This window comes from Helianthus annuus, chromosome 4, assembly GCF_002127325.2.
Source record: "Helianthus annuus cultivar XRQ/B chromosome 4, HanXRQr2.0-SUNRISE, whole genome shotgun sequence".
In the NCBI taxonomy this organism is placed as follows: Eukaryota; Viridiplantae; Streptophyta; class Magnoliopsida; order Asterales; family Asteraceae; genus Helianthus; species Helianthus annuus.
The window spans coordinates 9,666,296-9,679,020 of NC_035436.2; the positions used below are offsets into that span (position 1 = coordinate 9,666,296).

The 12,725-nt window shown below is 34.8% G+C and overlaps 1 protein-coding gene and 1 long non-coding RNA gene across 2 annotated transcripts in view; both read right to left on the reverse strand.

The window, feature by feature from the left end:
- LOC110932900 (receptor-like protein 14) overlaps positions 1 to 12,384 on the reverse strand; it is an 83,612-nt gene extending 71,228 nt beyond the window's left edge. The window contains exons 1-3 of the mRNA XM_022176152.2: positions 11,852 to 12,384; positions 11,598 to 11,756; positions 11,425 to 11,508 (exon numbers count right to left, since the gene is read on the reverse strand). Coding sequence (XP_022031844.2) covers positions 11,425 to 11,508; positions 11,598 to 11,756; positions 11,852 to 12,293 — 685 coding nt within the window. The 5' untranslated portion in view covers positions 12,294 to 12,384. The remainder of the gene's footprint in view (positions 1 to 11,424; positions 11,509 to 11,597; positions 11,757 to 11,851) is intronic.
- Positions 3,349 to 3,773, reverse strand: LOC118491707. Its single transcript, XR_004892028.1, has 2 exons — positions 3,713 to 3,773; positions 3,349 to 3,637 (listed from the first exon to the last, which is right to left on the reverse strand). It is a non-coding gene; the product is annotated as an uncharacterized LOC118491707 (long non-coding RNA).
- Positions 12,385 to 12,725: the final 341 nt, after the last annotated feature.

Sequence of the window (12,725 nt, forward strand, 5' to 3'; positions counted from 1 at the left end):
ATCAACATTTAGAACCTAACCTGAGTCGATTCATCACAAAACACATGCGAAAATCCTTCGTAAACCTCAGATTTTCACAAAACCATGACACTTATCAGTCCCAAAAATGAAGGAAAAGATCAAAATATAACAGAATAAAGTAAAATCAAAACTACAAAAACAATTTATCCTTTCACTATGTCATATCTGAAATTAACCTAACTATCATCACCAAAAATACAAATTCAAATATCACAAAACTTTCAACCTAATTTGAAATAACCGCATCTACTAACAAATCCACATCAAGATTAAAGATAAATCAACATCTGTCTTTCAGACATGTACTTTTAGATCTGTGAATCTGTGATAATACTTTTACAACTGGAAGACTCAGACATGTAATTGAGAGATGAACACAACTACGGGTAAAGCCATGGCTGCAACACACGGTTGCAAAGTGAGAACTATGCAACCTGGATATTGCCCCGCCAAGATGCTACTCGGATCTTCTATGTACCCTCAAAATACAATCATCATCACAGTCTATTGTGTTATGTAACCCCGCAGGCTCAGCTTATGCATCATAGCCTTAACAGTTTCAGTTCAGACATATTAAGAACACAAGCTCAGCTTATGCATCATAGAGTCGACAGGCTCAGCTTATGCATCATAGCCTCATAGGCTCAGCTTATGCATCATACCCTCACAGGCTCAGCTTATCCAAGCCATCTAGGTCGTATAACTTAGGACCTTAGTCCGACAACCATCAAACTCTGCCATCTGTCCGGCCCTTAGAAACACCTTTGTCTTACTAATCTGCATGTGACATATAAACAAACAAGTAAACATAAAAAAAATTAAAAAGGTAAATCCTAACTAAAACATCGGATGTAGGAAATAACCGCATCTACTAACAAATCCACATCAAACGGATCCCTTGTTCAAATCTGTGGATCCCTTGCCAGATAAAGCTCGTGATACATCTCATGAAACCCTAGATCTGCTCATCGAGCATCCCACAGAACAAACTAAAATCAAAAATACATAACAATCTATCTTTTCACTATTCCATATCTAAATGACCTAAATATCATAATTATCACACAACCATGACACTTATCAGTCCCAAAAATGAAGGAAAAGATCAAAATATAACAGAATAAAGTAAAATCAAAACTACAAAAACAATTTATCCTTTCACTATGTCATATCTGAAATTAACCTAACTATCATCACCAAAAATACAAATTCAAATATCACAAAACTTTCAACATAATTTGAAATAACCGCATCTATCTACTAACAAATCCACATCAAGATTAAAGATAAATCAACATTTAGAACCTAACCTGAGTCGATTCATCACAAAACACATGCGAAAATCCTTCGTAAACCTCAGATTTTCACAAAACCATGACACATATCAGTCCCAAAAATGAAGGAAAAGATCAAAATATAACAGAACAAAGTAAAATCAAAACTACAAAAACAATTTATCCTTTCACTATGTCATATCTGAAATTAACCTAACTATCATCACCAAAAATACAAATTCAAATATCACAAAACTTTCAACCTAATTTGAAATAACCGCATCTATCTACTAACAAATCCACATCAAGATTAAAGATAAACCTAACCTGAGTCGATTCATCACAAAACACATGCGAAAATCCTTCGTAAACCTCAGATTTCGTCGTTCGAACATCCGTCAACCGCTTCACCAGAAAAGTAAGAATCACAAAAGAACATGGTAAGATATATAACACTCATTGCAACAACATCAGAACATCAAACGGATCCCTTGCCAGATAAAGCTTGTGATAGATCTCATGAAACCCTAGATCTGCTCATGAAACGGATCTGGTGATAGATTCAAACGGATCTGGTGATAGATCTCATGAAACCCTAGATCGCCGAGAAGAGAGAGAGAAGAGAGAGAGAAGAAGATCTGATGTTGTTTTGTGAGATGTGTGAGCATTGAGAGAGAAAGCATATGGTGATCCGTGTGAAGTCAAATGGACGGTCCCGATGTTGATCCGTGTGAGAAAGTAAAACATTTGGACGGCAGATGTATACCCTTGTAAAGGGTAAAAGGGTTTCTGTTTTCTTGTGCCTTAACAGTTGTACATTGTGCATTAAGTGTTTTTTCAACACCTTGTTCAATTACCATCTTGTCCTTCACATATTCTTATTAAAGTAGTATAGATATAGGATAAGAATCATTACAGAACACTAATTATTGCGAGAACAAAAAAATAACAACTCTAAATCACTAAATTTTCGGATTAAGGTTCATATTTCTTGAATTTTATGTTTCTTACATTTATATGCGTATTATATATACATAAAAAATCATATATTTTCCCTACACATAGTCTACATACATGTAGGTAATTTAGTCTACACATAACCTACTTGTGTGTAGGTTATTTAAAAACTGAAGATTTTTCATATTTTGTTTTAAATTCTAGTGTGAGAAACGATAAATCTTACATTTATATATTTTCATTTACTTTTTAGGTTTTTAGGATTGAAAAAATGAGTGATTCATTTTGTTCTGCGTGTTCTCGTAATATTTAGTGTTCTGCATAGAACCTTCCCCTATATATATATATATATATATATATATATATATATATATATATATATATATATATATATATATATATATATATATATATATATATATATATATATATATATATACTAGTCACTTACCCGCGCGATGCGGCGGGAGTGGTATCACTTAAGTTGGTGACTTTAGGGCTATCTACGGGGATGTAGTTTCCAATGTGGCTTGTGACGACGATGGTGGTAGTGTAGCAGAATGTGATGGTCGGTTGAGGCCTTCTTCAGCGGCGAGAATCAGCGATTTGCGGCGATTGGTGGTTTCGTGATGGCGTTTGGTGGTTATTGTGCGACTCAGGAGAAAACAAAGAAAATTGTTTGATTCTAGTTATGTTACCTGAAATAGACGGACTACCTAGGCTTTTGTTGGTTCAAATTGTGATACAAATTCACAAATAACTAACATTAACTACTATATTGTAAGATGTACAAAACATAGTCAAAAATTTCCCAAACAGTCTTAGGTTTGTAAGAGTCCTTAATCTTGAATTCCTAAGGTTTGGAACTGAAATTTGTCACAAAATAAAGGATTTCCTTCAATTAGTTTCTTAAGTTCAACCAGCATCATACCTCGAGCAGATTTAGTATCTCCATATTTGGATAATTGTTCATTCTCCCTAAAGTAGTGATCTATAAAAGTCAGTCAGCAAAGGCGCGATAGATGATGCTTAATACAAAAATTAAAGTAAGATAAATAAGTTCGTTTACAGACAAATGGTTACAAACAAATCAATCGAGTCGTTAATCAAACGATTAAACGCATAAACAAAACAATAAATATGAATTTGTACATTCTGATACATATCTACTTAGAGGTGGCAGTTTTTTTATTTTTTTATTAGCCATGCCGCTGCGCTCGTTGCGGCTGCCCTCACCGCGCCGCTGCGGCTGCACTTGTTGCGCTCGCATGCTCACTGCACCGATCAAATTTTAGTAAAGTACACGGATGGTAAGCCAGAGACAACTGAGGTGATGGCACCAAGCAAGAATGACACAGTGCTGAACACTGCTGTTCCCTATTACCCTGCATATACCAAACAAACTTGCGATTAGTTTATGCACAGCTATTCATAATCATTTTATCATGAAATAAGGATACCTGAACAAATGTCTCGCTCGACCAATAGTTTCCCTTGACGCATTATGCAAGGTTCGCTCGGTCCAACAACTCAAGCAAATGTTTTCTATGTTTTTTAGGGGGAAGATGGGTGCTTCTCTCCACAGGGCATACAAGACACAGGTTGTTGGCGGAAGCCCGCCAAATTTAACATATAAAGTTTTTTTATGTGTTAAATATGGCGGGTTGCCGCCAATAACCTGTGTTTTGTATGCCCTGTGGAGAGAAGCACCCATGTTCCCCCTAAAATGCAAAGAAAACATTTGCTTGAGTTGTTGGACCGAGCGAACCTTGCACAGGCTCAGTTTTTGCATCACAACCTCAAACACTTTCAGTTCAGATAGATTACACAGGCTCAGTTTTTGCATCACAGCCTCAAAACACTTTTACTTCAGACAGATTAAGAACACAAGCTCAGCTTATGCATCATAGACTCAACACTTTTAGTTCAGACAGATTAAGAACACAAGCTCAGCTTTCGCATCACAGCCAAACACTTTCAGTTCAGACAGATTAAGAACACAAAATCCGGAGTACACAACAAGAGTAATTTGCCACTAAACTTAAACAACCTTTAAAGCATGATGTACACGTGTTTTAAGCACAAGAAACAAATATGTAACCCGACAGACTCAGCTTATGCATCATAGCCTCAAACACTTTCAGTTCAGACATATTAAGAACACAAGCTCCGTTAGTTCTCGCAAAGTCAACCATCATAAAAAGAAATCAAGTATTAGTAAAGATTTGATATTAGTTATAACCAGTACACTATTAACTTAAAATAAATTTAATATAAATCACATTTTGTCAAGTTGCAAATATAAAAACCTTTATTCTAATGAAGCAGCGTTCAGCGTCACTAAAGCCGATTCCGAGACTCTCCAAGCAGATACACTTTCTCCGGCTGCCAGAAGATCGGAGTGAGCTTGTTCTGTAATAATAGTGATCGTGACAGTCGTTAACCAAAGGTATAACTAATTAAATTCAGTTCAGGAAAAAGCAACACTTTAATTTTGTGTGATCGACAGCTTGCTTGCTGCAGTCTCTATAATATATCAACACTCTTCCATACACTGTTTGAAAGACACCATGCTTGAAAGACAGCATGCTTGCTTCAGTCTCTATAAATAATTCAGAGATATCTACACTCTACTCACACTTTACAAACTCTCAACTACACTCAACTGAAAGACTCAGACATGTAATTGAGAGATGAACACAACTACGGGTAAAGCCATGGCTGCAACACACGGTTGCAAAGTGAGAACTATGCAACCTGGATATTGCCCCGCCAAGATGCTACTCGGATCTTCTATGTACCCTCAAAATACAATCATCATCACAGTCTATTGTGTTATGTAACCCCGCTTTAAAGCATGATGTACAAGAGTAATTTTCCACTAAACTTAAACAACCTTTAAAGCATGATGTACAAGTGTTTTAAGCACAAGAAACACATATGTAACCTCACAGGCTCAGCTTATGCATCATAGCCTTAACAGTTTCAGTTCAGACATATTAAGAACAAAGCTCAGCTTATGCATCATAGAGTCGACAGGCTCAGCTTATGCATCATAGCCTCACAGGCTCAGCTTATGCATCATAGCCTCACAGGCTCAGCTTATGCATCATAGAACACTTGGGAAATGAAAAAGTATATCAAAACATCCCACAGAACAAACTAAAATCAAAAGTACATAACAATCTTTCTTTTCACTATTCCATATCTAAAATTGACCTAACTATCATAATTTTCATTGAACTACAACACTTATCATCCCCAAAAATGACCTAAATATCATAATTATCACAAAACCATGACACTTATCAGTCCCAAAATTAAAGGAAAAGACCAAAATATAACAGAACAAAGTAAAATCAAAACTACAAAAACAATTTATCCTTTCACTATGTCATATCTGAAATTAACCTAACTATCATCACCAAAAATACAAATTCAAATATCACAAAACTTTCAACCTAATTTGAAATAACCGCATCTACTAACAAATCCACATCAAGATTAAAGATAAATCAACATTTAGAACCTAACCTGAGTCGATTCATCACAAAACACATGCGAAAATCCTTCGTAAACCTCAGCTTTCGTCCTTTGAACATCCGTCAATAAGGATATGTGAAGGACAAGATGGTAATTGAACAAGGTGTTGAAAAAACACTTAATGCACAATGTACAACTGTTAAGGCACAAGAAAACACAAACCCTTTTACCCTTTACAAGGGTATACATCTGCCGTCCAAATGTTTTACTTTCTCACACGGATAAATTGAGAGATGAACACAACTACGGGTAAAGCCATGGCTGCAACACACGGTTGCAAAGTGAGAACTATGCAACCTGGATATTGCCCCGCCAAGATGCTACTCGGATCTTCTATTACCCTCAACATACAATCATCATCACAGTCTATTATGTTATGTAACCCCGCTTTAAAGCATGATGTACAAGAGTAATTTTCCACTAAACTTAAACAACCTTTAAAGCATGATGTACATCATGCTTTAAAGGTTGTTTAACTTTCTCACACGGATCAACATCGGGACCGTCCATTTGACTTCACACGGATCACCATATGCTTTGTCTCTCAATGCTCACACATCTCACAAAACAACATCAGATCTTCTCCATTGATCATCATCACAGTGAGGAAGAGCCTGACGGATGTTCAATTACCATCTTGTCCTGGATCATCATCACAGTCTATTATGCATCATAGCCTCACAGGCTCAGCTTATGCATCATAGAACACTTGGGAAACATCCAAGTGATATATCGTATAGTACGTTATAGAGACTGCAGCAAGCAAGCTGTCTTTCAGACTTGTACTTTTAGATCTGTGAATCTGTGATAATACTTTTACAACTGGAAGACTCAGACATGTAATTGAGAGATGAACACAACTACGGGTAAAGCCATGGCTGCAACACACGGTTGCAAAGTGAGAACTATGCAACCTGGATATTGCCCCGCCAAGATGCTACTCGGATCTTCTATGTACCCTCAAAATACAATCATCATCACAGTCTATTGTGTTATGTAACACCGCTTTAAAGCATGATGTACAAGAGTAATTTTCCACTAAACTTAAACAACCTTTAGAGCATGATGTACAAGTGTTTTAAGCACAAGAAACACATATGTAACCTCACAGGCTCAGCTTATGCATCATAGCCTTAAAGATAAATCAAAATTTAGAACCTAACCTGAGTCGATTCATCACAAAACACATGCGAAAATCCTTCGTAAACCTCAGATTTTCACAAAACCATGACACTTATCAGTCCCAAAAATGAAGGAAAAGATCAAAATATAACAGAATAAAGTAAAATCAAAACTACAAAAACAATTTATCCTTTCACTATGTCATATCTGAAATTAACCTAACTATCATCACCAAAAATACAAATTCAAATATCACAAAACTTTCAACCTAATTTGAAATAACCGCATCTACTAACAAATCCACATCAAGATTAAAGATAAATCAACATCTGTCTTTCAGACATGTACTTTTAGATCTGTGAATCTGTGATAATACTTTTACAACTGGAAGACTCAGACATGTAATTGAGAGATGAACACAACTACAGGTAAAGCCATGGCTGCAACACACGGTTGCAAAGTGAGAACTATGCAACCTGGATATTGCCCCGCCAAGATGCTACTCGGATCTTCTATGTACCCTCAAAATACAATCATCATCACAGTCTATTGTGTTATGTAACCCCGCAGGCTCAGCTTATGCATCATAGCCTTAACAGTTTCAGTTCAGACATATTAAGAACACAAGCTCAGCTTATGCATCATAGAGTCGACAGGCTCAGCTTATGCATCATAGCCTCATAGGCTCAGCTTATGCATCATACCCTCACAGGCTCAGCTTATCCAAGCCATCTAGGTCGTATAACTTAGGACCTTAGTCCGACAACCATCAAACTCTGCCATCTGTCCGGCCCTTAGAAACACCTTTGTCTTACTAATCTGCATGTGACATATAAACAAACAAGTAAACATAAAAAAAATTAAAAAGGTAAATCCTAACTAAAACATCGGATGTAGGAAATAACCGCATCTACTAACAAATCCACATCAAACGGATCCCTTGTTCAAATCTGTGGATCCCTTGCCAGATAAAGCTCGTGATACATCTCATGAAACCCTAGATCTGCTCATCGAGCATCCCACAGAACAAACTAAAATCAAAAATACATAACAATCTATCTTTTCACTATTCCATATCTAAATGACCTAAATATCATAATTATCACACAACCATGACACTTATCAGTCCCAAAAATGAAGGAAAAGATCAAAATATAACAGAATAAAGTAAAATCAAAACTACAAAAACAATTTATCCTTTCACTATGTCATATCTGAAATTAACCTAACTATCATCACCAAAAATACAAATTCAAATATCACAAAACTTTCAACATAATTTGAAATAACCGCATCTATCTACTAACAAATCCACAACAAGATTAAAGATAAATCAACATTTAGAACCTAACCAGAGTCGATTCATCACAAAACACATGCGAAAATCCTTCGTAAACCTCAGATTTTCGCAAAACCATGACACATATCAGTCCCAAAAATGAAGGAAAAGATCAAAATATAACAGAACAAAGTAAAATCAAAACTACAAAAATAATTTATCCTTTCACTATGTCATATCTGAAATTAACCTAACTATCATCACCAAAAATACAAATTCAAATATCACAAAAATTTCAACCTAATTTGAAATAACCGCATCTATCTACTAACAAATCCACATCAAGATTAAAGATAAACCTAACCTGAGTCGATTCATCACAAAACACATGCGAAAATCCTTCGTAAACCTCAGATTTCGTCGTTCGAACATCCGTCAACCGCTTCACCAGAAAAGTAAGAATCACAAAAGAACATGGTAAGATATATAACACTCATTGCAACAACATCAGAACATCAAACGGATCCCTTGCCAGATAAAGCTTGTGATAGATCTCATGAAACCCTAGATCTGCTCATGAAACGGATCTGGTGATAGATTCAAACGGATCTGGTGATAGATCTCATGAAACCCTAGATCGCCGAGAAGAGAGAGAGAAGAGAGAGAGAAGAAGATCTGATGTTGTTTTGTGAGATGTGTGAGCATTGAGAGAGAAAGCATATGGTGATCCGTGTGAAGTCAAATGGACGGTCCCGATGTTGATCCGTGTGAGAAAGTAAAACATTTGGACGGCAGATGTATACCCTTGTAAAGGGTAAAAGGGTTTGTGTTTTCTTGTGCCTTAACAGTTGTACATTGTGCATTAAGTGTTTTTTCAACACCTTGTTCAATTACCATCTTGTCCTTCACATATCCTTATTAAAGTAGTATATATATATATATATATATATATATATATATATATGGGACCGCTAAAATGAGAAGCACCTCGAGTTGTAAGAACCGTGAGAACTACGCCGTACGGGGCGAGGTGGACCAAAATTTTTGTTTCATAGACGTAGTTGCGTGTATTATAAACACATTTGTAAAAACAAATTCAAAAAAAATGTCGGGTGTGTAGTTTTGAGCTCCACAAGTTTGTGTTTACGGGTACCGTAAATCTAACCGGAAAATTTAGGGTACCCGTAAACACAAACTTGTGGTGCTCAAAACTACACATACGACGTTTTTTTTTTGAATTTTTTTTTACAAATGTGTTTATAATACATGCATCCGAAAAAAATTTTGGTCCACCTCGCCCCGGATCAAAAAGTTCTCACGGTTCTTACAACTCGAGGTGGTTCTTATTTTAGCGCAATTCTATATATGTGTGTGTGTGTATGTATATATATGGGAGGGTTCACTTAAAAACCACTAATTAGAGTGAAAACTAACTAAAAAAACTTAAAAATCATGCCATTTTTTTACAAATTTTCGCTACTTTTTATATAAAAAAAAACCTTTAAAAAAAAACAGGTACTACACATGTGCACTACAATTTTTTTTTTTTTGAAATAAAAGTTTTTTTATATATAAAAAAGTAGCGAAAATTTATAAAAGAATTTCTAAAAAAATTTGGTAAGTTTTTTAGACTTTTTTAGTTAGTTTTTGAGTTTTCACTCTAATTAATGGTTTTCAATTGAACCCTCACCTATATATATAGGGTGGGGTTCAGCTACAAAGTCCATTTTCCTACAAAGTGTACAAAGCCATAAAACACTACAATTTCAGCCATAAAACACACTCAAAACCCAAAAATAACAGAGTGAAAATCACTAAAAGACAATATTCAAACCCTAACAGTCCATAAAAACATCAAACACACCATCATAGAACTATGAACATAAAACACAACATGATAATCAACATAAAACAAACTATTGTTAGTAATTCGAAAATCAAAGACTTATCATCAAAAACACAACACAAAACCCACAAATATAGCGTTTTAGTAATTTTTACTTTATTATTTGTGGGTTTTAAGGATGTTTTATGGCTTAAATTGTGGTGTTTTATGACTTTGTACACTTTGTAGGAAAAATAGACTTTGGAGCCAACTCCGACCCTATATATATATCATGGGTTCATTTGGAAACACTAAAAAAGTGAGGAATCGAAAACCATGTATTTAACATGTTAAAAAATCAACTTAATATGTAAAAAAACATTTTTTAATGTTTTTTGGAACCTTTACATGTAAATAAACGTAGAAACATTTTTAATAAATACATGTTTTTCAGAGCTTTTGAAGTTTTATGATTTATTTAACATCTTAAATACAGTAATTCATGATTTCCCATTTTATAGTGTCTCCTAATAAACCTCACAATATATGATTAGAAAAGCCATTTTATAATTAGAAAAGCCATTTTAACTTTTTTCACCTCATGTTTCTCTGTACTTTTTTTCTATTTATTATTTAATTTTATTTTCTTTAATAAATTTTGTTCATTAAGCTTCTTTACAAAAATTTAAAACACAAACTGTGTTTAACTTTTGTTCTCTCAATATATGATATTAATTTAATTTAAAACGGAGCTATATTTAAAATAATTTTTTTTTGATATCATAAGTTATATTGAGTACCATTACCGTATCAACCCCATACCAAACTAATACCGAGTAAACAACATCGTTAATGTACATGTATTTCTTTTTCTGGTTTCAGATTATTATAATATTTCATTTATCATTAAGTTTAACGAACCAATACCGACAAAATTATATTGATATTGTACATGTATTCATTTTTATGCTTTTCAGTTTCTGTAATGTTTTCGATAACAAATTTCGTTTGTTAATGTGCATGTATTTGTTTTTGTGGTTTCAGAGTATTCATTTTTGTAGTTTTTAACTATTTATTAAGTGTTATGTTAAACAGTGTTATGTTAAACAGTAAAAAACCCTAAAAAACCCTTATGTCCTAAGGTTAAGCTTAATAGTTATAATGCCCCCTCCATTTAGTTAATGAAGAGGTGTTACGCCGCTATGGGCGTTAGATTATGTGAATAGGGGCGTGAGGCAAAGAACAGCCCCACAAGCGATAGTTGATTGTGACATTGGAACTTAAACTAGTTTTATAAGTATGCAATTGAATTTTAAAGGAGACAAAAACTACAGTGGGGAAGCATTTGCTTAAACATCTCCAAAAAACATGTTAAGGGATTTAAGATGATACATTATGATTACCTTGCCTTTGAAAGCTACCATTGTAGCCGCATCCACTAAGATCCAATAACTCTAAGTTTTCCAGAGATGAAAATTCAGAAATGTCTGCACAAGTGTAGGAGTATCAGACTTTAATTAGAATGTGAACACATATTATAACAAAATCTAAGAAACTTAAAAGGGAAAGAACATGCCGAGAGCCGGTGGGAATTGTCTGCCCCAATTCATGAGACTGAGATCCAAAATTTTGAGTGAAGTAAGTGCACCCAATGAAGGAAATATGTTGGTTTCAATATAATTAGTGCTGAGGTTTAGTATCTCCAGCTTCTTCAAACTCTCCAACCTTTCAAGTCCTGAGAAAAAAACAATTTATGATGTCCTCAATGATAAGAAAAGGTTGAATGGCATGAGTGGAAATATATGCCACATAAATTGGCAAACATGATACCTTTCGTATTGTTAATATAATTCCATGACAAATCAAGACTTCTTAACTCTTTAAAATGAGCGAAGGATGAAAAATTCAACGACCAAGTTCTCTCAGTCTGAGCCCTCACATAATATGAGTAGTCGTCGTATTCCATGGAGGTGATGTCGCTCAAATATAGGTCTGTGATATACCCGGTGGTTGGGTCACATGTTATCCTCTCCCAATCACAACATTCGCCACTAGTGCCATTACCAACCCATGTGGAGAGACCAAGAAAGTCGCTTTTAGAAAAGTATGGTATCTCGCGAAGGGAGGCTTTGATTTCAAGGAGTGCCTTCCTCTCATCTTCCATACAAACACCCTCTATCCATCCAACCATGAAACTCAGTAACATCATTAATACTAACAATGATGAGTTGTGCTTACTTATACACGGACTCTCCATTATAGTGCGACACATAAAAGGGTTGAATTTGTATTTGTGGCTTTGTAAAGACTCGTGAATAAATGTTGAACTTCTGTTGTTGGGTGGCTCTTAAATACAGGAAAATATTCACCAGCAAGAAAAATGAACTATTTTTACCAGGCAAAAATGCATTTACGCATTTGATAGCAACTCTACGTCATTGATCAAGTCAATCTTCAACTTTCCACGCGTAAGTCTAATCATCCCTCCCTCCCTATCCCTCTCTCTCTCCCTCTTTCTCTTTCTCTTTCTCTTTCTCTTTCTCTCTCTCTCCCTATATATATATATATATATATATGATTAGGGTAAAATGAAAACATATACGAGTTGTGAGAACTAAGATAAATCGATCTTACAAAAGTTTTTTTCGAAATTTTTTTTACCAAAAATGCTAAAAAAAATCATCTTTTCCAAAAAAAAATATTT